Source organism: Pelodiscus sinensis, chromosome 20 (assembly GCF_049634645.1).
Source record: "Pelodiscus sinensis isolate JC-2024 chromosome 20, ASM4963464v1, whole genome shotgun sequence".
Taxonomy (NCBI): Eukaryota; Metazoa; Chordata; order Testudines; family Trionychidae; genus Pelodiscus; species Pelodiscus sinensis.
The window spans coordinates 23449468-23473514 of record NC_134730.1 but is presented as its reverse complement, the minus strand read 5'-3'; the positions used below and the strand labels follow the sequence as shown (position 1 = coordinate 23473514).

Below are 24047 nucleotides of genomic sequence, written 5' to 3'. Positions count from 1 at the left end.
GTTGGGGAAATGGCAGCGCAGCTAAGCATTGCCTGGAGGCTTTTCCCCCACCGCTCTGATTGGCCTGCACCTGATCTCCCCTGCCCCCCCCAGCCCACTCCCAGACCCCCCCCCCCATGCACTCCTAAACCCTCCCTCCCATCCAGGCCAGCAACCCCCTCCTGGAACCCCTTATTTTTGGCCCCATGCTCTCATGTCAATGAAGTGGGGGGGGAGGGTTGTATTTGCTTCTCACATGTGTGTGGCCCCCGACTGATTTTTCTGTGGATCAGCGGCCTCACCCCCCACCCAACACAGGCTCCGCATCCCTGTGTCAGAACGAGGGCACTGGAAGCCAAGACTCCTACGTTCCGTGTGGTCTTGAGTGACTCACTTAGCCTCTCTGTGCCTCAGTTGCTCTAGCTGTGCCTCTCTCCCCTCCCCCACCCATTAAGGGTATGTCTACACTACAGCGCTAATTTGAACTAACTTAATTCGAATTAGTTAATTCGAACTAAGATCATTCGAATTAGCGCATCCAGACTTAAAAACTAGTTCGAATTAGCGTTTTGCTAATTCGAACTAGCATGTCCACACTGAGTGGGCCCTGAAGCGGGGTTAAGGATGGCCGGAAGCAGTGCCAGCAGGGCATCAGATGAGGACTTAGAGCATGGAGCTGCTGCCTCAGGCTAACCGAGGGCTGTGCTTAAAGGGACCCGACCCCCACTCCGGACAGACAGTTCTCAGGGTTCCCCGCTTGCAAAGCAGTCCTGGCTTGGAGTGCCCTGAGTGCCCACACGCAGAACATCACAGCACTCGGCCATCAGCCTGGCTGCACTTGCCACAGGCTGCCATCCGGGGGGAAGGGGGCAATCGGGGGTCTGCAGGAGAACTTCCACCCCCAGAAGCCCGCAGAGCCAGCCCAGTCCTCCCCATCGGGGGCTCGTACCCCATTCCTCCCTCACCTCCTTCCACTTACCCTTCCCTAGCCCCCCTTCCTGATGTACAAAATAAAGAAAACGTGTGGTCAAAAATAGAATCTTTCTTTATTGAACAAAACTGGGGGAGACTGGGAAAAGGAGGTGGGAGAGGGGAAGAGAGAGGCTGGGAGAGGGGAGGGCAACTAAAATGATCAGGGGTTTGGAACAGGTCCCATATGAAGAGAGGCTAAAGAGACTGGGACTTTTCAGCTTAGAGAAGATGAGACGGAGGGGGGATATGATAGAGGTCTATAAAATCATGAGTGGTGTGGAGAGGGTGCATAAAGAAAAGTTCTCCATTAGTTCCCATAATAGAAAGACTAGAGGACACCAAAGGAAAGGAATGGGTAGCAGGCTTCAAACTAGTAACAGAAAGTTCTTCTTCACAAAGCAAAGAGTCAACCTGTGGAACTCCTAGCTGCAGGAGGCTGTGAAGGCTACAACTAGAACAGAGTTTAAAGAGAAGTTAGATCAAGTCATGGAGGTTGGGTCCATGGAGTGGTATTAGCCAGGGGGTAGAAATGGTGTCCCTGCCCAAAGTTTGTGGAAGGCTGGAGATGGATGGCACAAGACAAATGGCTTGGTCACTGTCTTTGGTCCATCCCCTCCAGGGTACCTAGGGTTGGCTGCTGTCGGCAGACAGGCTACTGGACTAGATGGACCTTTGGTCTGACCCAGTACAGCCATTCTACGCTCAGGGCTCAGGGTCGGGGGTCTCAGTGGACCACCTTGATTTTCATGCAAACCTGCTCCTGGGTGGCCAGGCTGGCAGGTCTCCTGCCCTAGACGGCCACTTTCCTGTGCCTAGTGCGGCGGTCATGGACGAGGTCCACGATGTCTGCATTAGACCAGGCGGGTGCCCGCCTCTTGCGGTCCTGGGCAAGCTCCCGAGAGCCGCCAGCCTGGTCCCGGGAAGAAGCGGAGGGCTGGGGGGCATCGGGTGGCTGGCTCATGGAGTGCCAGGTGCAGGGTCTGCTGGCTGGGTGCTGGCAGGCTTGCACCTGGCACGGGCACCGTAGCCAGCCCGTGCCCCTTTAAGGGCTCCGGGGCCGGGTGGGGGGCATACGAGTTCCCCTCGTGGTGCCCAGAGTGGCCACCAGGGAAAGCTGGGGAGGGCTCGCCTCCCACTAGTTTGAATTAAGGGGCTACACACCCCTTAATTCGAACTAGTAAGTTCGAACTAGGCTTAGTCCTCGTGGAATGAGGATTACCTAGTTCGAACTAAGCGCTCCGCTAGTTCAAATTAAGTTCGAACTAGCGGAGCGCTAGTGTAGCGCCTATGGAAGTTAATTCAAACTAACGTCCGTTAGTTCGAATTAACTTTGTAGTGTAGACATACCCTAACAGACTTACTTCTGCTGTACTCAGTCAGTGGCCACAGAAGGCGGGTCGGGGCTTTGAAGAGGGGCAGTCCTGTGTAAACGCTATGCAGCCTCCTCAGGGGCAGGCCCAACCCCAGGGATTTCCCCTCCCCTTGCCTCTGATGGCCCCAAGACTCCATCTGCTGCTTCCTAAGGCTGCATCTGCTCCTTGGCTGGGCCACGTCTCTGGCTGACTTGGACAGCACGGGGGCCAAGGAAACAAGCCAGAGGTGGAAGAGTCGCACGCTGACCCAGGCAGGAAATGTGGCAATGATATTGGCATGACTCATTCGTTTTACAGTCCAGGAGGCAGGAGGCGTTAACCGCCATGGCTAAGCACTAAAAGGCCTTCATGCAACACGGCGTTTTGTCTCCCGCACGCAGCTTAGCCCAGAGGGAAGAGGAGGGCGCTCCATTGATTTTTTCCCTCCTCTGCGTATCACTAGCTCCAATCAGGCGGATGAGAATTTTCCGATTCGTGAAACCACATTGGGAGTCAAATTTACTACTGGATTAAGTGGCTGCCGCTCCCAGCCCTTAATGTTTAAAGTTGTCACATTTCCTCTGGCTAAGAAGGAAATAAAACTCAAAGCCCAGCATGATCGCAAAGGGAAAAGACAGCGTGTAGGCACCATTCACAAGGGTGGGGTGCAGTGGAAGGTCGAACCACCCCTCCATCAGGGAACTGGGGTCAGAAGATGTTGGAAAAGCCGTTCCGGTTTCTAGCTGCTTGTTTTGATGATCAGGCCAGGAGAGCTGATCTGGATGTTGGTTGCTAATATAATTTATTGACCATAAACTGTGTGCTACCTGGATAAATCACGATAGTTAGACAGCAAACACAGAGCCCTGTCCCTTGATTTCCCATTTATATTTTCTTTGTAATGCTTATGTGGAGGCCCTGGAGTTTTACTCCAGGTGCAAATGATGCAGACAGACAGACAGACAGATGAGGGAGCGTTACAGTCTCGTTCTTCTTTTCACCAACTCGATCATCTGCTATCTCAGACCCGTGTGATTGTTATGCCATTCCTAAGAAAGGGTAAAACGAAGAAAAACGGGGTGCACTTATTCCAGAAGCATTTGCGTTTTGGCAAACAGGAGCCATTTCTGAGGCACCTGATTTTTCAACCGATAGTGCATAAAAGAATTCAAATGACCTATGTATCGCTCCCCAGTATTTTGGTTTGAGTTACGTAGCTGGGGGAAAGGGGTGAGGAAAAGGTTTTGTTGTTTTGTTTTGCACTAACTATGACTTTAGCCCACAGCTTGCCTGGATCTGGCCCTGAGGCTCAGCTTCCCCGCCCCCCACCCCTCCCAGCACTGGGGAGTTCATGTCGGTGCTCCAGTCCCCCCCTGTTGTATCCATGGGCCTGGAGCTCACAAAATCTACTAGCCTGGGCCCCCCTCCGCTCTGGTGTGTGAAGGGAATGTGGGGAGTGTCTTTCTCCTCAGTTGGAGACCACATAAGTGAGGGTTTGGGGGAGTCACATCAGTGAGAGTTTGGAGGGTTTGGGGTTTTTTGTTTGTTTGTTTTTCTCACTTGTCTGCGGCCCCCAGCTGATTTTTCTGTGGGTCAGTGGCCCCAGAACCCCCAAAATTTCCCCATCCCTTATTTTAGCAGTGACTTGCCAGTTGCCCGCCGAAAAACCAAAATTCCTCAGCACAACTGATTTAAAGCTGAGACCAGGATGTGAGAGACATTGTGTGTGACAGTGGCTGTTTCCCCAAAGCAGCTGTCTGCAGCCAGGGAGTCTTTTTGTCAGTCAAGAAATAAAGACAAGGCCAGTTAACAGCTACTTCTAAATGATGGTGAGATTTTCATACGGAGCCCTCAATTTCCTATACGATCAGCATTTCCAGTTTAATTTGGGGAACGTGCCTAGCCATTACGAGCACTTCTAAGCAGGAGGAGGGTAGGAGCTGTTTCACTTGAAGTCAAGGTGACCTAAGTGAATGCTTAAAGTTAAGCATGTGCTTTAAGTGCTTTCCAAAGTGGAGCTGAACACAAAGCTCTGCTTCCTATCAGATGGCTTCACAAGGTTGCAGTCCTGGCAGTTACTGAAGCTAATCTCTCATTGTCTTCAGATAATCTGGGCTACTTTGTGTAATGCCGCATATGGGAGAGCAGGGGGAGGGCAAATGGCAAAACTCCCACTAACTGGGATGCATGTAGGACAGGGCCAAGACGTAGCCGCACTGAAGTTTTCCTGAGCACTGTGGCTTCCATTTAGCGTCGTGTTACTGTCTGGTGTGGAACAGAGAAGTCAATGGACTCTTCACGTGCTAAAAGTTAAGCCTAGGGATCTGCAGAAGGGAGCCTGTTGGAAGTTGGCAGACAAACTCTTTGGCTATGTTGACACTCGCGGCTTCGTGCGCGAGAAATATGCAAATGAGGCTAAGCGTGTGGAATATCGCCGAGCCTCATTTGCCGCCATTTTTGCAGAAGAGGCTCTTGCACCAGAAGGAGCTGTCTACACTGCCCCTTCTTGCACAAGAAAACCCTCTTGCGCAATGCCGTTATTCCTGAAAATAATCGGCATAACGGCATTGCGCACGAGGGGTTTTCTTGCGCAAGAAGAGGCAGTGTAGACAACTCCTTCTGGTGCAAGAGCCTCTTCTGCAAAAATGGCGGCAAATGAGGCTCAGCGATATTCCACACTTAGCCTCATTTGCATATTTCTCACGCAAGAAGCCACGAGTGTAGACATAGCCAAAGAGTTTCTGTTGCAACAGCTTTCTCTCTGTGAGAGAGTTAATGCACACAAAACAGACATAAGACTCTCTCACAGAGAGAAAGCTGTTGCCTGCCATTTCAGACAGACTGATCATTCACTTAATGACCTTAAAACATGCAAATTGCTTCAAAGAGACTTTAACTCCAGACTTCAACGAGAAGCTTCAGAATTGTCATTCATGCTTAAATTTGACACTTTATGTATGGGTTTAAACAAAGACTCTAATTATCTCACCCATTACAAAGATAGCTTCCCCTATTATCACCCCTATGTCACTACCTCACAGAAACTTACCTTCCCTCCTCACCCCCACTCTGTTCTAAAATTTGATTTGTCAGTTTCACATGCGTTCACTTTTTTTTGATTGTATCCCTTTGGTATATATGGTCGTGCCTATTTTCTTCCACAATTTGATCTGAGGAAGTGGGTCTGGCCCACGAAAGCTCATCACCTAATAAACCATCTTGTTAGTCTTTAAAGTGCTACATAGTCCTGTCTTTTGTTGAAACCAGGAAGGGCTTTGTGGATTTAATTTCCCCCGGGGAATCGCTTAGCTACTGTGCCGATGGGTGCCGTAGAAAACTATAGCTAAGCCATGCCTGCTTGTCTTTGATTTTGCATTCATCTGGGAAGGCAATGCAGATGCCCATGTATGCTAAACAAGTTGGTCTTTATAGCTCACCAGGCAAACAAAGCTGCACAAAAAGCTTTGTTTGCAAAATTCAGCACGAGCCTGTATTATGCAGGCAGTGTTGAAATGTGAGGACCAATAGCACGAACAGTAATTTTGCATTCCAGCGTTTTAGGGATTGGCAGTATCTAAGTGGCAGAAGACGCGTCGAGAGAGGAGGCAGGGTGTGGATTTGCTCCAGATTAATAGGGGCTGAGATTTGGAGCGGTTTTGCTCGTTTTTAATTAGACTAATTACAAAAATATGAGCCCCGCGTTGAGACTAAAAAAGATAAAAGACCCAGCCCCAGCTAGCCCTCTGTGAACATAACTGTTGAGAATTAGTGCCATGAAAGAGAAAAGATTTAACACTGGAGCACACAGAGAGATTAGCAAAGGGGTAACAGCGCAGAGAATTAAAAATGGATCAAGTGTTAACACCGGTGTTTAGAGGGCATTTAGCCATAGGATGCTCCTTCACTCAGAGTGAGTCAGTAAGTGCCTTTGAAAAACTGTAAATCCCTGAACCGTGTTTTGCTGCTAGTGACTCATTCACATTTGCTGGAATCTAGCATGTAGTGAGACGGATTGGTTAATCCAACCCCTCTCAGGAGTCACTGAAATTTACAGCGGGCTTAGTATGAAATCAATTTAGGGAAGCACAAAACCGGCAAAGGGGCTGAACCTAAGAGGTGGTGATCCCTTCATCTTTTCCCGATGCCAACAGGATCGTGATGTCCAATGCACTGTGAGTAGCCAATGGTACTTGGACAGATTTGTACACTATAGGCTACTTTAGCTGCCGATCTAGAGTTACCATCACTCTAGTCTCTGCCCAAGTGGTTCTGTTTAAATTTGCCTAGACTCAGAGCTAGAGAAACCTCCATAAGGGACCTCTGCCCCCTCTGAGCTAGAAAAATATAATTTACAGTCTCCTATGCCACTGCCAGGCTCTCTCGGCTTTGACACACTAAAGGTCCGAGCCAAAGCTCACTAAAGTGGGTTTTACCCATGAAAGCTCATGACTCTTTATATTTTTGTTAGTCTCTAGGTACGTCTACACAGCAGGGTTTGACTCAAAATAAGCTACACAAATTGAGCTATGTCGATTGCGTAGCTTATTTCAAAATTGGGCATGTCTACACAGCCCTTATTTCGAAATAGAGCACTCTTCCTTCGACTTCCCATACTCCTCCTACAATGAGGGTTACAGGAGTCGGAGTAAGAAGTCCTCCAGTAGACACAGACTAAGTTATTTCAGAATAATGCTAGTGATTTCAAAATAATGTTGCTGTATAGATGTACTCTATATAGGGCATGTCTACCCTAGGGAATTATTTAGCAATAACTAAATTTGAAATAACTCCTAAAATAACAAAATTGAAATAGTGTGTCCCCACTACAGGGGAGCCTTGAAATTAGTCCGAGGCAGGCTCCGTTACTGTGGATGTGCTACTTCCACTTAGAGCCCCGGGAAGCACTGAGGAGTAATTACTTCAAATTACTCTGGGGAGTAGTCATTTCGAAATAGCAGCAGCCGAGTCCACTACCGCTATTTTGAAATAATTATTTTGAAATTAGCGTTATTCCCCGAAGAAAGCAGGGGCATGCCTACACTGCACGGCTATTTTGGGGTACCAGAGGTATCCATCCTGCATCTACACAAGCCGCCCGTTATTTCGAAATCTTTTTCGAAATAACAGGCGCGCTATTTTGCCATTCCGGTAAATCTCGTTGCACGAGGGATAACGGATGGCTCGAAATAGTGCGTTACTTCAAAATTTGGTGCTGTGTAGATGCGCCAAATTTCAAAATAAGCTGTTTTGAAATTCAGTCAAAATAAGATACACAATTCGTAGCGCAGCGCAAATTGCATATCTTATTTCGAGTTTAGGGTGCAGTGGAGACGCACCCCCGGAGTACAGATTTCACAATAACTGGCCCATTATTTTGAAATAACGGGTTTGATAGCGTGAATGCTCCACTTATTATGAAATAACTCCCTAGTGTAGACCAGGGCTTAGGTGCCACAGGACTACTCATTTTTAAAGTTACAGACTAACGCGGCAACCCGTCTAAGACTTTTGAAAGTCAATAAAACTTTCCCTTGCCTGCAGCAAGCTTTGAAGCAGTCCCTAAGCCAGCACCGTTGAAAGCAGGGGCCCCTCTCAATTAATCACTCTGCAAGTGTTAATTTAGCATGGCACAGGTGCCGGAGTCAGCAGCAGCGACAGGGAACCTTTAAAATATAATGAAAACCCAACTATTGGGTCTGCTTACACCTGGGGACAAACCTGGCTCAGAGCAGAAGGGAACCCAAGTGTAAATGGCTTCATCTTAATCCCAAGAGGGTGTTGGGGGTCGCAGTGTAAGAGACTCAGGATTGCGGCCGATGGCACGGAGATTGTTAGATCAGAGCTGCTAGGTTGCATAGATCTTATCTACACTACGACTAGCACCAGCCGTCCCTTGTGTTCAGAAGTACTGACTTTGCCCTGGGTTTTCAATAGACTTCAACCTCGATGGACAGAAATTTCAGAAGAAAAGGCTGAATTCTAGGAAACAATATCTCTGATCATCACAATCCTGCAAAACCAATATTTTTCAAATAATTCAAAAGCTCTTTAGGTCGATAGGCAGTGGAACTAGGGGTGTGCGGGTGCTGCAGCGCCCGTGCACTCATGGCCCAGCACCTAGGGTACAAGTTGCTACCCTGGGGGCTCTGCTCCCAAACCTTTGCCCAGGGTCCCAGCTGCTGGCCCCATGCTCTGGGGCTTTGCTCAGGCCTCAGCTGGGGGGATGCACAGGGGTGAGGAGACTGGATTTCAACATCCCCATTCTTAAAATTGTTCCTATGCTGCTGTTTAGGTCAGGGGTGGGAAACCTAAGGCCTCAGGTTCAGAAGCAGCCCCCATCTTGCCTGGATCTGGCCCCTAAGTCTCAAGGCTCCCCCTCCTCCCTGCCATCCCTCCATGAGTTACAGGCGTGTTGTGAGCAAGACACGAGAAGTCATTCTTCCGCTCTACTCTGCGCTAGTTAGGCTTCAGTTAGAGGATTGTGTCCAGTTCTGGGCACCGCATTTCAAGAAAAATGTGGAGAAATTGGAGAGGGTCCAGAGAAGAGCAACAAAAATGATTAAAGGTCTAGAGAACATGACCTATGAAGGAAGGCTGAAAGAATTGGGTTTGTTTAGTTTAGAAAAGAGAAGACTGAGGGGGGGACATGATAGCAGTTTTCAGGTATCTAAAAGGGTGTCATAAGGAGGAGGGAGAAAACTTGTTCATCTTGGCCTCTGAGGATAGAACAAGAAGCAATGGGCTTAAACTGCAGCAAGGGAGGTTTAGGTTGGACATTAGGAAAAAGTTCCTAACTGTCAGGGTAGTCAAACCCTGGAATAAATTGCCCAGGGAGGTTGTTGAATCCCCATCTCTGGAGATATTTAAGAGTAGGTTAGATAAATGTCTATCAGGGATGGTCTAGACAGTATTTGGTCCTGCCATGAGGGCAGGGGACTGGACTCCATGACCTCTTGAGGTCCCTTCCTGTCCTAGTATTCTATGAAACTGGAGCACATAAAATCTATTCGCTTGGGCCCCACTAGGTTCTGTTGTGTGAGGGGAATATAAGAAGAGTCTTTCTCAATCCCAATTGGAGACCACGTCAGACAGTGGGTTTCTGTTGTTATTGTTTTGTTTTGTTTTGTTTTGTTTTGGGGGGTGATTCTCACTTGTGTGCAGCTGCTAACTGATTTTTTTGCGGGTCAGTGGCCCCTGACCCAAAAACAGGTTCCCTGCCCCTGGGTTAGGCCATGAATAAAAGGGCAGAGAAAAGAATAGAATCATAGACTAGAATATTGGAACCGTAAGGGACCTCAAGAGGTCATCAAGTCCAGCCCCCTGCCCTCACGGCAGGACGAAGCATCTTGATAGCTGTTTATCTAACCTGCTCTTAAATATCTCCAGTGAGGGAGATTCCACAACCTCCCTGGGCAATTTATTCCAGTGTTTAACCACCCTGACAGGAAGTTTTTGTTCAGGTCCAACCTAAACCTCCCTTGCTGCAATTTAAGCCCCTTGCTTCTTGTCCTTCTTGGTTCTTCTAGCCCCTTTTACACTCTTTCCAAAGGTCTTCCAAAGGGCAAGAGACTGGGAGAGACACAGACGGGGGTGTGTGTGGAATGTGCATTTCCTAGTTCCAAGACAGAAAGTGCTCTGTGGAGGCCGAGGGCTGTGTGTCTCCCCAGCATGTGCAGAGGGACAGATGGGCCTCGGTGTTCTTGTAGCTGTGAACAGTTCACGTTGGATGAAGTTGTTAGGAAACGCAGGTGTCAGGATAAATCAGGACACCCCACAGGGATCGAGCTTTGCACCCTCTGAACTTCTCGCCCAAGCACAATTTAGAGCAAACAAGGGGCTAGTCTAAATTACACCCAACTTGAATGGCTGCCCAAAACAGTCAGAACATAGGGTACTCCAGCTTCTATCCCCAGAATGCGTGGGCAGCAATGAAATCCAGATAAGATTGCCCTTGGAGCCCTGTACCCATGGATTCCCCATCCCACCTCCCCACTGGGATTTTGACAGCATATGGGACTAGAATACAGCCCAGAATCAGGTACAAAACACCCTGTAATACAAAGTATGGGAACTCCGGCAGAATTCCTCTTTCTGAAGTATCTTTTCCCCCTCTAAATGGTCGAGCAGGGGTTAAAAATCACTGTCCGGACTCTCAAGCGGCAGCTCCATTGACAGCAATGTCTCCCACCTGTGAATTAGGTCAGTCCGCTTAGCTTTGCGAAACATTAAGCGTCAGTCCCTTTGTCTACTAAAAATACAATTTTCCTTTTACCTTTTCTGCTAATTTTTTGTCCCTTCGGCTGGAACAATGTAACTAGCGCAGCCTAATCACTCGCCCTTTTGTTTGGATTCAGCGCCTCGTCCACTCCCCTTCCTCGGACTCAGGGTTCAGCAAGGGGCTTCGTTGTTATACAGGCATCACCAGCAGGGACCCCTCTTTCTCACTGAGCATCCTAGGGGCAGCCTCTGCTCACCAGTCCCTGCACCCTTTGGCTTGTGTGGGCTGCAGAGGAAAAGTTCAATCCACAACAACCAATTGTTTTGTCTATGGAAAGGTTTGGATTTTGATGTTTAGCAAGATCCTTTCAAATAGCCCCAAACCTACCTTCTGAACTGCCGCTGGCTCCAGCCCACGTCCAACTGGGGCTGGGGGTCTCTATTTCCCTAAATCCTAGGGACCCTGGTTCCCTGTCCCGACTTACTCCAGGGAAAGGCCCGACCCAAAAAACAATCCTTACTCTGGAAACACATTTACTTACACGCCTGATTGCCCATAAGCACCTGTTGCAACCGCATTGAAACAAGCCCCCTTAAATACCAAGTTAAGTGCTTTTCTGGGTCTGGTGTAAGTGGGATGAAGCCAGGCAAATTCAACCTGTCCAAGCCCCTTTTCTATCTGTGCATCCAGCTGCCTGGGCAAATTTTCCTCATGGCTCCGGGTCCTAAGTGAGAGAAGGAGCCAAGCACCCAGCATTCCCGCTGCCCTGCTGTACTCCGTAGGCCCTGCCCCTGCCATTGACTGTTATTTCATTTCTTTTGCTTAACTTCAAGCTTAAGCCTTTGAGGCAGGGAGGATTTTAGGCAGGGGCCCCTCCCGCCTCTGCCGCCTTCTGGTGGTGGGGGAACGGACTCCTGGCCTCTGCAGGGTGGATGAAAAACCTGCCAGAAATTGGGGGCACAGAGAAACCAGGTCCTGGGGGGTGGAAGTTCAGAGGCAGGGGCTAGGGCAGGTCGTGAACCCCTGGGCACCTGGGGGAGGAAGGTGAAAGGCAGGGCCTGCTGCCAGCTCCCCACCCCCGTATGGACCGGAGCCAGGAGACGGGGCCCTGCTGAGCAGCTAGACCCCCCTGGCCACCCTCTCCGCGCTCCACGGGCGGGCAGGGCACTTCCGCAGCACCCCGCGGAGCGCTTGGGCGGGGGCTGCGCTGCGAGGGGAGCTGGCCGGGGATCCGGGCTGGCGGAGGGGGTGGCTAGCGCCGAATACCTCCCCCTGGAGCGGAGCCAGGCGCGCTCTGGGCACCGCTGCCCGGGCGCCGGGGAGGGGGGCGAGGCTGTGGCAAGGTGCGGGCTGCGCGCCCGCGCTCCCCGCGGCTCCGGCTGAGCGCGCAGGGAAGCCGGGACCCTCGGCGCGTCTCGCCGGGCGCTCACCTGCTGCCGCCGCCCCCCGCCCTTCCCCGGGGGCGCCCCCGGCCCGGCTCCCTGCCCCTCGGACCCCCTCTGGCCGCGCCGCCTGCCCTTGCGCCCCAGCCGGCGGCGCCCCGCGCTCCCCCATGCCGTGGATCCGGCGGGACCGGCTGCTCATCCTGCTGCTGCTCGGGGCGCTGCTCAGCGCCGATCTCTACTTCCACCTCTGGCCCGAAGTGCGGCGGCAGCTGGTGGGGGCCGGGCCGGGCTGCCCCTGCCGCCCCGCGCCGGCCGCCGCCTCCCCGAGCGCCCGGGCGCGCAGCCCGCCCGGGGATGGGGGCTCCAAGCTGCGGCGGCTCTTCGCTCACCCGCTCTACCGCGCCCCGGAGCCGCCGGCGCGGGGGCCGGAGGAGAGGCTGCTCAGCCGGCAGGAGGCGGTGCGCTACTACCGCAGGAAGATGGCCCGCTGGAACAGGTGCGTCCCGCCCGGGTCCCCTCCAGCCCGGGGGCAGGCTCCTACCTCGTCCTGGGGGCCCGGGGCAGTCTCCTCCCCCCCCGAACGGAAACCCAGGTACCCCCATGCCCAGTGCCATGGTACCCCCTCCCATGCCCAGGTACCCCCATGCCCAGTGCCATGGTACCCCCTCCCATGCCCAGGTACCCCCATGCCCAGTGCCATGGTACCCCCTCCCATGCCCAGGTACCCCCATGCCCAGTGCCATGGTACCCCCTTCCATGCCCGGTACCCCCATGCCCAGTGCCATGGTACCCCTCCCATGCCCAGGTACCCCCCATGCCCAGTGCCATGGTACCCCCTCCCATGCCCAGGTACCCCCCATGCCCAGTGCCATGGTACCCCTCCCATGCCCAGGTACCCCCCATGCCCAGTGCCATGGTACCCCCTCCCATGCCCAGGTACCCCCCATGCCCAGTGCCATGGTACCCCCTTCCATGCCCAGGTACCCCCATGCCCAGTGCCATGGTACCCCCTCCCATGCCCAGGTACCCCCCATGCCCAGTGCCATGGTACCCCCTTCCATGCCCAGGTACCCCCATGTCCAGTGCCATGGTACCCCCTTCCATGCCCAGGTACCCCCCATGCCCAGTGCCATGGTACCCCCTTCCATGCCCAGGTACCCCCCATGCGCAGTGCCATGGTACCCCCTTCCATGCCCAGGTACCCCCCATGTCCAGTGCCATGGTACCCCCTTCCATGCCCAGGTACCCCCCATGCCCAGTGCCATGGTACCTCTCCCAGTCCCAGGTACCCTCTCCCATGCCCCATGCCAGCACGGGGGCCCATGCCCACTCCAGCGCTCCTGGCAGACACCCACCCTCCTCCACCTGCCTGGCTTCCTAGGGGCATCTGCTTTGCTCTCAGATCTCTCAGCTCCGTCTGTCCCTGGCCCCAGAGCCTCCCTGCGCGATACTCAAACTTCACCATTCACCTTCCTCTGGGGCAGAGCCCGCCCTGCCAGCAGGGACAGTGGCCAGATGGAGAGGAGTCCTCCCCAGCCCAAAGCACAGCTGGTCTCGCCACACCCTGTGACGTCCATTGGGACCCCTGTAGGGCCATTCTCCAACCCAGCTGTGCTGGCAGCCTCGGAGCTCCTCTCCCTGTCTGGGCAGCTCTTCTCCAACGTCTCAAGTCTGATTTCTTGAGGCAAAACAAGGCGTTAGCCCAGGTTTGCGTGGGCAGGGGGGTGACAGCCGAGTGCTGTCCGTGGTGGGTGGAATCTGCGAGACACCTTCATTCAAGTGCAGGGCTCTTGATTTAGAGAGTTGAGTTGAGACTCCTGCTGCTTATGGCCCTCAGGTCCGTAACGGCCCCTATCACAACTTGGCAATAGGGACTGATGCTGAGCCTCCTTTCCTCCCCTCCCCCCACCGCCCACACACACACTCCTTCTGGGTACTGGGTGCCTTGGCTGACCCAGGAGAAGGAGCGCTGCAGCTGCCTACCCACTGGAAAACACCTAGCCAGCAGCCCCTCTTGTATCATCCCCCCCAGGGGTTCTCCAGAGCAGGCCCGGTGGAGGAAGAGGCCAGGCAGGATGGAGGAGTCAGGGGGCTCAGACAATCCACGATGGTAGAGGGATGCAGATGTGGAACTAGGTGTCTATTGGGGGATGGGTTTTGCAGTTGTCAATGCTTTCTGGCCAAGCCTCTCAATGAAATTCATAAGCACCTGACTGGTTTGTGACCCCTCCCCCCTCCCCTTCTCCTACTTTCTGCTTAAGCACCACACCAGCTGACAGCCAGAAGGGCCTGGGGTGGAACTGTGGAAGTGTCTCCTACTCTAGCATCCTCCTACAGATCCCCCCCAAAGGCCCTGTGGGGGAGATATGAAGCCAGTCTGTAGAAGCTGCCTCTGACTCCCCGCTACGGCTGCCTCTGCAGTGACAGAGAGGCCCAGACAGAAGCAATGTAGCTTCTGCTACAGCAATGCTGCCAGGAGGGTGCTGAGCAGTGGCTGGCCCTGCTGGATGACTCCCGCTGCCCCAGAGAAAGGGTGCCTGTCTCATACTTTTCTGGGAGCCATAAGGTTGGGAGCAGGAGAAGCCTCCACATTTATTTTCCCCCTTCCAGCAAAAGGCATGGCTGAAGGTAGAAGGTAAGAGCATAAGAATGGCCATACTGGGTCAGTTGGCACACATAAGAATGGCCAGACCAAAGATCCATCTAGCCCAATACCCTGTCTTCTGACAGCAGCCAATGCCAGATGCCCCAGAGGGAGTGAACAGAACTGGGAATCATCATGTGATCCCTCTCCTGTCATCCATTTCCAGCCCGACAGGCTAGGGACACCATTCCTACCCATCCTGGCTAATAGGTATTGAGGGACCGGACCTCCATGAATTTATCTCATTCTTTTTTGAACCCTGTTAAAGTCTTGGTCTTCACAACGTCCTCTGGCAAGGAGTTCCACAGGTTGACTGTGCGCTGCATGAAGCAAAACTTCCTTTTTTTTTGTTTTAAAGCTGTTAACGCCTCCAAGCCCCTAGAGGATTTATCCTGGGAGGGGTGATCTCGTCTCTCAACACGCTTGGGCTGAGTGTTATTCATATCATCCCAGGTTGGCTGCTGGGATTGCTGAAGCAAAGCAACGGGCTGATTTTTCTAAGGTTCTGACCCACACACACCCTACCCCAGCTCCCATTTATTGCAAGCCCTGGAGGCCTTTGGAAAAAAACAAGTTGTAAATATCTTGCCCAAGGTCGGATGGGCCAGGAGTCTGTGACAAAGCAGGGAATCTGACCCCGGTTCCCTGACTCCCAGAAGACCTTCCCTGCCCTCCTCATTAAACAGCCCCACAGAGCTACAGTCATGACAGTTTCTCCCATAGAAAGCAAGACAATTAGATTCCTCTCTGTGCTTGAAACCAAACCAATTGTGGCTGGGACCGAGCCTAGTCCGATGAATTCCCTTTTATCTCACTAGGACAGAGGACGTGGAGCAGGCGTCCGGATGGGGCCCTAGCAATGAAAATAAGCAATTGACTCTTCTAGAAACAAAAGTCACTGAACAAAAACAAAACCTGTGTCGGGGGGCGGGAGGCCGTATGCCAACATACGCTGAGAAAACAACCTGAGTAAATGCCGTCATTGTGCTTGGCTAGCTACTTACCTGCCACCTTTAAACCCCAGAGTCACTTTTTCTGCGTGACTTTTTGACAGCACCTATGCAGCCAAAATCATCCTCGCGAACATGCCGGCGTCTCGCTTTGGAGCACGCGCGGCCACACCATGCTGCTGACGTGTCACAATGTTGTAATTTTTTTTCCCCGCAAAGAAACGATCTTGGATCCGGAAGATGAATGGGAACTTGGTTTGGATCAGTGCTGCAAACTGTATCGAACCCCTGGGAGGGATGTAAGTCTAGAGAGAAACAGCTCTGAAGGGCCTGATCCTGCTGGCCCTCTGGAGTCAAGGGCAACAGAGTCATTGATTTCAGAGGGCATGGGCCCCGGGTGCATTGTTACTACAGGGCCCCGGGTGCATTGTTACTACAGGGCCCCGGGTGCATTGTTACTACAGGGCCCCGGGTACATTGTTACAACAGGGCCCCGGGTGCATTGTTACTACAGGGCCCCGGGTACATTGTTACAACAGGGCCCCGGGTGCATTGTTACTACAGGACCTCTGGTGCATTGTTACAACAGGGCCCCGGGTGCATTGTTACTACAGGGCCCCGGGTGCATTGTTACTACAGGGCCCTGGGTACATTGTTACAACAGGGCCCCGGGTGCATTGTTACTACAGGGCCCCGGGTGCATTGTTACTACAGGGCCCTGGGTGCACTGTTACTACAGGGCCCCTGGTGCATTGTTACAACAGGGCCCCAGGTGCATTGTTACTACAGGGCCCCGGGTGCATTGTTACTACAGGGCCCCGGGTGCATTGTTACAACAGGGTTCCGCGGAGCTGCTTTCACGTTTCAGAGCCATTTGCTTAAACAGCATCAAATAAAAATCCCCGGCTGGCACGCCAGCTTGCCTCCAGGAATTAAAGTGGATAGCAAACTAAAAGGGTGATTAAGCAGAACCCTAACTGCATGAGGAGCCTGCTCCCTCAGTGCCTTTCCCCTCTGGCTCTCCAAGCACTTCAAAGACATTCCTTAACAAGGCCTCCCACTCCCCTCTGGTGCTCACGCAGCTCCGTTTACACATGGGGAAACTGAGGCAGCAAGCGGCGCAGTGACCACGTCTGTGCAGCGCGGGGGACAAGGCGAGAAGCACTTCCCTGCTGTAACCATTAGACCACCTCTCCTCCCTCTGAGACACTCTGGTCCCAAGGAAGTAATAGGAGTGCCCACCTATGCCGGGCCTGAATTTGTCCCTTTGTCCTTCCCTGGCCCATTTTCTTGTGATGGTGCCTGTTTCCATGGCATACGGCAATACACCCTGCGAGGCTGCACAAACACACCCTTGCTTTCACGTGTGTGTTCTTTTGGGAGACTGAGGACGCCACCCCTTTGTTACTGCTGCAGTCCCAACCATTTCCTGCCCCCGTCCCTCCAGTTTTTCTGGCCCATTGGATGCTCCTGCCCGCCCTCTCCACCCACCCTCTTGCTGTCACAGCAAGAAAGCCTGGCCCTCGCTGGAAAGGAATTGCAGCAAGACATCTGGGCAGGCTTTCAGAAGTGACAGTTGTGCAGAAAGGCAGGGGGAGTAAACTGGCAGCCGTCTGCGTGGCGTGCTGCCTAACAGCAGTTTGTGAGGAGGAGGAGGAGGAGGAGGAGGGGAGGAAAGAGGGGGTGTGGGCAGGAAGAGCCAGGAGTTAGGGAAAGAGACAGGACAGGGAGGGAAACGTGTGGCAGCATGAGAAGTGGTGGGGAATTTTCCCACAAACCCCCGGAAAATGCTGAGTCATCGCCACTGACACTGCTCCCAGGAAAGCAGCTTTCGGCTTTGCCAAAACTGCCAATTTGGAGAAAATCAGTTTCGAAATGGCTACAATGTCCTGGCTCAGCATTGACTGAACAAGATGTTTTATTTGCCTTCTTCCAAACAACTTTTGGTTTGACATTTGATTGTATTTATACTCGAAGAAAAAAGTTTTTTTCTTAAAAAAAAAAAAAAAAAAAGATAAAAGGTTGAAATTGAAACAAAAGGGGATTGGCCTGAGGAGATTTTTTTTTTTTTCAAACTATCAGTTCGTGAAAAATGTGGAGCTTTCCATTTGGGGGTTGGCTCATCTTCAAAGTCTGAAAATCTCTCGTGGGACAGGTGCCCAGTTTCTGGCAGTGGCTAAGGGGGGACCTGGTATTCTGGAGCGTGACAGTTATGGCTTACATGGAAGAACCAAGCAGCTGGGGAGTAAAATTTGGTCATAGCTGATCCCTAGAGAGATGCAGTTTATTCTGTGCCATGCTACCCACTCCCAAAACGTTCAGCCCAAAGAAGATCACGTGAGAAAGGGGATCAATAGCCTTTAGCACATGCTCAGGGAATGGTGATCTGTATTGCAACACCGACACCCAGTTCAGCGTAATTAACAGTCCCTGTGCGGGAGCTACACAGGCTCATGATTCATGCTTGCTGTCTAATTAATCTTCAGGCGCCACTACATAGATCCTAGCAAGCATCACTTCCTTGCCACCCACTAGGTCTGCTGTGAAGGGAATCCTACCCCTGGTGTTCTGAAGAGCATTTAGCCATTCTGATGGGCTCTCTCGGGACGTTGGAACCGGCTTTCCAGCAAGCAGCAGTTGTGAAGCAGTCGACACACACAAGCTTTGCGCAATCCAACTTCTTTATGGTCTTTTAGATCTAATCAGGCAAAGCACAGACGAGTACGGGCCATACAAAACAATGCACACTAAACACATGGCCCTGCCTCAGTTTCCTCACTGCTCTCTGAGCTTCAGAGGGGCAGCCGCATTAGTCCGTAACTTTGAAAACAATGAATAGTCCTATGGCACCTTAGAGATACACACACAAAAATATATGTAGAGTTTCATGCTCTTTCGCGGGCAAAACCCACCTCTTCAGATAAAATGATCTTAAGTGGAGAAAAAAGGGGGCCCCTCCGAATAAGACGGGAGAGGGAGAAAAAATTACCCTGTCATCTGGGTGCTAACAAGGCTAATTGAGTTGACTGGATGTGGCCCATCTCTTTGAGATGAAGTATGAGTCTGTTTGGGTATGTCTACGCTTGCAGCCTATTTCGGAATAGAGCTGCAAATGTAGGCATTCGGAATTGCAAATCAAGCCCGGGATTTAAATATCCCGTGCTTGATTTGCATCTTCCCAGCCGGGCACCATTTTTGAAATTTACAAGCCCGGACTAAGTGCCCGTGTCTACACGCGGCAGTGAAACGGGCGTTCGAAATAAAGCCCTAGTTCCAACTACCTGTGAAACCTCATTGCAGGAGGAATAACAGATGGTTCGAACTAGGGCTTTATTTCGAACGCCCGATTCACTGCTGTGTGTAGACACGGGCACTTAGTCCGGGCTTGTAAATTTCAAAAAAAAAATGGCACCCGGCCGGGAAGATACAAATCAAGCGCGGGATATTTAAATCCTGGGCTTGATTTGCAATTCCGAACGCCTACATTTGCAGCCCTATTCCGAAATAAGCTGCAAGCGTAGACATACCCTTTGATTGGCCAGAGTCCTCCAGGCCATGGGGGATCAGGAATACAGGCAGGGCCCTCTCACCCCAGGCTGCAACTCCCCTTCCTCAACTGGAGAATACCCCCCTACACCCTAAATTAGCAAATCAGCCTCTGTCCTTTTAAAATCTTCACTCCCTACACTCCCACAGAGGGGACTGCCTTGCCAGGTTCCACACATGAACGCAAACCCCTCTGAGGTGACTCCGTTGCCAAAGAGAGTTGGCGCCGGCTAAACCAGTTCTTCTGGGCATCCTGGGTCAAGAGGGAGCGTATTTCCAGTAACTGGGTACGTAAGAGCCAAATGGCCTCATTCTTATTCTTTTGCCCCCATTCTTTGGCGTGTTCAGCCCCCCTCAGAGGCTAACAGGCCACAGAGGAGGCAAATGGCTGCCCCTTTGCAATTTGCTGCCTGAGGCAGCCCCGGGGGGAGGTTCATCGCCTCCCCCAGAATATGTACAGACAATCCTTCCTGTGATAGCCACCCGCTCGCTGTAACTGGCCCTGGGCCACAGATCAGCTTTACCACCGCATTTGTTATCTCTAGGTCAGTGGAAGTCATGCTGACCTGGGCCAAGGTCAGAGTTTCTTAGCTCCTATGAAAGCTCCTTCGCCTGCTGGAGTCAAGCCAGCTCCTAGTCTCCCTCCCGCCATTTTCAGTCTTACACTTCGGTTGCTACCGCAGCCTCCTGCTGCATTCGTGATCCAGACCCACAGTCCCGGAAGCTTGGACTAACAGAGGACCCAGGTGTTTGCTCCCAGTCCTGTCACCTTCAACACTATAGACTCACCTGGGCTTGCTACCTGTGGCAACACACCCTTGGCTTGTGTACATAGGGTGTGATGCTTCAAAAAGGCGGATACAATTCTGGAGGCTTAGTCCCATTTTCAAACGTGATTTAGGCACTTAGGTTCTGAAGTCCAATTAATTTTCATTAGGATTTAGGCTCGTAAGGCCGGGATCCTCAGTTATTGAAGCACCTCTTGATTTCAATGGGAGTTGGGCACCTAAATTCTTTTGAGGATGGGGCTTAAGTGCGTGAGTGATAACACACACTTGCCTACATTGGTTAGAAGAGCAATGGCAGCTAAACAGCTAACTCATTTAGGCACGCTCAACAAGCCATCTGTCACATTTCACAAAGGAGCCTAGGATCCTAAATCCCTTGGGTTCAATGTTGCTTGTAAGCTGTGTGCTTGTGCAGCTGCTCAGGAGAAATTCCAGTGCTGCCCAGCTGATTAACAGATTACTCAGTGCTAGGTTTATGTGTCTCCTGGTGGTGCACATTTGTACATGCCTGGGTGAACATAACAAAACTTATTCTGCACATGTATGGAAAAAAAATCCATACATGGTTGGAAAAGGTTGGCAGGAGCATTGATCATAAAACATATATAAATACATGCACAAGATGGAAATACTATATAAATAAAAACATTCAGTGTTCATTATATGTAAAACCTGAGTGGGGTTTTTCAAAAGGGATTTAGGCTTTAGGAGCCCAAAAATCCCATTGATAGTAGAGGTTATTTAGACGCCTACATGCTGACATTACTTTTGGAAGTGAGATGTAGGTACCTAAATCAGCTAGGCCTTGCAATGCTGAGTGTGGTAGCCTCTAAATACCTTTAACATCTGGGCCTTCAGCATTGTGGACTATATCAAGCCCTGACTCTTTCTGCGGAAATACCATCTTTTGCGTGTTTTTTCAGGGCAGCCTTATCCCAATCCCACATTCTTGCATAGGAGCCATGATAGGGGGCTTTGAGTGAGGCAGTCTGCATAGTGCTGGGTTTCAAAATGCACCATCTCTTAGAGATGCCGTTGTCTGGAAGAAGTCCCTCCCGTGTGCAGACGAAGTCTATCGCGGTGGGGCTGTGCTGCTCCTCAGCTTTCAGCCAGAGCAGGTCGGAACATTCCAATGACGAGGGAAAATGGAAACATGGGAGTTGTTTTGAGTGTGTTTTCCAGCCAGTTCAGCTTGTGCGTGCAAACACCTGTACGTCTCTGGCCACTAGTGCGCACATTAGACACCAGAATAATCTCTTAGGCAGTGAAAGTCCCACTGAATTACTCTCATATACAACAGTGCCTATAAAACGGGAGACATACAAATAGACAGGGCAAAGACTAGATGGGTTCCCAAATGGGGGGGGGGAAGCGAGCCCCCCGGGGGTCATGAAGAAATTCCAGGGGGGGCGTAAGGTGGCCAGCCGCCACCACCCCCGGTCAACCCCATCCCTCCCCTCCCCCACCCTAAGTTTTGCTGCTATTTTTATTTTTCGGCCCCCGTCAGTTCCTTTTTTTGTTGTTGTCGTTGCTCAACAAGTTTTGCTGTTATGGGGGGGGGGGAGCATGAGGGTTTCTCAAAACTCAAAAAGGGGGCGTGATGCCGAAAAGTTTGGGAACCCCTGGACTAGACAATACTGTGTAGGGGAGAGTTTTGTGCTGGCGGAGGGGTGGATTCGCTCGCTCAGTGGCGCTTTCATTTCTTTCACGTTTTGTTCTAGGCCAGTGGCTCTCAAAGTGTGGTCCGCGGACCATGACCGTCGTGCAGGCGGGCGGCAGGCTCAGGGCTGCTCCCGCCTGCAGCGCAAAGACAGCACGGGCGCTCCAGCCCCGCACGACCCCCGTGAGGGTGGCTTCCCGCTGCAGAGCAGGGAGCTCTGAACCAGGCAGGCTGGATCTGTATAAAACTATGGTACGCCCACATCTTGAATACTGTGTACAGATGTGGTCTCCTCACCTCAAAAAAGATATTTTGGCCTTGGAAAGGGTTCAGAAAAGGGCAACTAAAATGTTTAGGGGTTTGGAACGGGTCCCATATGAGGAGAGGCTAAAGCGACTGGGACTTTTCAGTTTAGAAAAGAGGAGACTGAGGGGGGATATGATAGAGGTCTATAAAATCACGAGTGGTATGGAGAGGGCCGATAAAGAAAAGTTATTTATTAGTTCCCTAAATAGAAGAACTAGAGGACACCAAATGAAATTAATGGGGAGCAGGTTTAAAACGAATAAAAGAAAGTTCTTCTTCACACAGCGTGTAGTCAACCTGTGGAACTCCTTGCCAGAGGAGGCTGTGAAGGCTAGGACTAGAACAGAGTTTAAAGAGAAGCTAGATAATTTCACAGAGGTTAGGTCCATAAAAGGCTATTAGCCAGGGGATAAAATGGTATCCTTGGCCTCTGTTTGTCAGAGGCTGGAGAGGGATGGCAGGAGACAAATCGCTTGATCATTGTCTTCGGTCCACCCTCTCTGGGGCACCTGGTGCTGGCCACTGTCGGCAGACAGGCTACTGGGTTAGAAGGACATTTGGTCTGACCCAGTACGGCCGTTCTTATGTTCTTATGATCGAGCTCCCCGGGGGTGGAAGTGGCTCCGTGCGCTACCACGCTCCCTCCCCCGCCCCCCAGCTGGAGAACAGTGGGGCAGGAAACTGCTCACCTGGAGGCTTTTCCCATTGCTGCCACTGGCCAGAATCCCAGCCTGACCCCCCACCCTCAGCCCACTCTTACACCCTACCTCTCGGCCTGACCCCCCCCAACACCCTCCTGTACCCTACCTCTCGGCCAGACACTCCCCCCCAAGGCCCCTTCTGCACCCTACCTCTCACCAGACCCCCACACACCCTCCTGTAACCTATCTCTGAGCCAGACCCCCCCTCACTCCCCTCCTGCACCCTACCTCTTGGCCAGACCCCCCACCCTCACCCTGCCTCTCAGCCAGACCCCCCCACACCCTCCTGTACCCTACCTCTCAGCTAGATCCCCTGACCCCTGACACCCTCCTGCACCCTACCTCTGAGCCAGACCCCCCCAACACCCTCCTGCACCCTACCTCTCGGCCAGATCCCCCCCCCCCTCAGCTCACTCCTCCACCCTACTTCTCAGCTAGACCCCCCCACGCTCAGCCCACTCCAGTACCCTCTCAGCCGGACCCCCCCAGGCCACTCCAGCACCCTACCTCTTGGCCAGAGCCCGCACCTCCACCCCATCCTGCACCCATTTTGTCATCATGGGTGGCTGGCTGATGGTCTGTGGAGAGGTTTGCATTGAGCAGGGTGGGCCGTGGGTCCAAACGTTTGAGAGCCGCAGTGCTGGGTGTATGATACTAGTGCCACAGTAGCACCAACGGCGGCGTTTTAAATTCCTGCGTGGCAGGCAGTGTGGAAGCTGCTGGGCCCGATGCAGCCCAGCCTTCCGCCTTGTGCAGACCTGCTGACAGTGACATGGGGGTCGAATGGCATCTCAGATGCTCGGTACCCCAGTAGTTCTGCCAGAGGTAAGAGTCAGTTCTGACCCACAGGGCTACAGGTGGTGTGGCCGGCCCTCTCCCCGTGTACTGACAGCGCTGTTGTCTCAGCACAAGCTCCCCTTGGACAGTAATGCCTAGTGAGTGTGGGCACGGGGCTGCACTAGAGGCTGGCATCTGAGCTCCATGGGAGAACTGCAGAAAACAAGAGTTAGCCTTTGAATTAGACTTGGCTCCCTTCACCCGCTCTGGCCTTTTGCTGTTTCACGCTTGGGCGCCTTATCCGTATCCTCCAGGCCCTCCATAATCTCAGCCAGCTCTCTGTCTAGCTCATTTCCTCCTACTCCAGCTCTTCCTTCCACTGTCTTCCCCACTGACGTCTCCATACTGCTCCTACACGCCTCCATCTCATGCCTGGCTTATTATTACTTCTCCCTAGCAGACTTACCCGGTGTCCTTCAGGGCAGGGGGCTGCCGATGTGGGGGGAAGGTGCAAGAGTTAGGGCAGGACCTTGGGGACGTTGGCGGGGGAAGGGCAGGAAGCTAGGGGGTGAGAGAGTGAGGGGTGGGGGGTGAAGAAGAGCTCAGGGCGGGGGGGGGGGGGAAGGTCCCATCCGGCAGGGCTTTCTTTCCCCAGCCCAGTTAGAGGGGCCTTTCTTCCCCCCCAAACTCCCCGCCCAGCACTGGCCTTCCATCTCCCCCCAGCCTCCCTGGCTGCCAGTGTCCTTCTGTCTCCCCCCAGCTGCCAGGA

At 52.4% G+C, this 24047-nt stretch overlaps 1 protein-coding gene and 1 long non-coding RNA gene across 2 annotated transcripts in view; one reads left to right on the top strand and one right to left on the bottom strand.

Annotated features, from left to right (window-relative positions):
- Positions 1-2210: 2210 nt before the first annotated feature.
- On the bottom strand, positions 2211-15693 carry LOC112544434 (uncharacterized). The gene is made up of 3 exons (XR_003087761.2): positions 15555-15693; positions 10576-10806; positions 2211-3352 (listed from the first exon to the last, which is right to left on the bottom strand). It is a non-coding gene; the product is annotated as an uncharacterized LOC112544434 (long non-coding RNA).
- Positions 11713-24047, top strand: part of FAM20A (FAM20A golgi associated secretory pathway pseudokinase) — a 50930-nt gene continuing 38595 nt past the window's right edge. Inside the window, exon 1 of the mRNA XM_075903987.1 lies at positions 11713-12402. Within this exon, the coding sequence (XP_075760102.1) occupies positions 12074-12402 (329 nt within the window). The 5' untranslated portion in view covers positions 11713-12073. The remainder of the gene's footprint in view (positions 12403-24047) is intronic.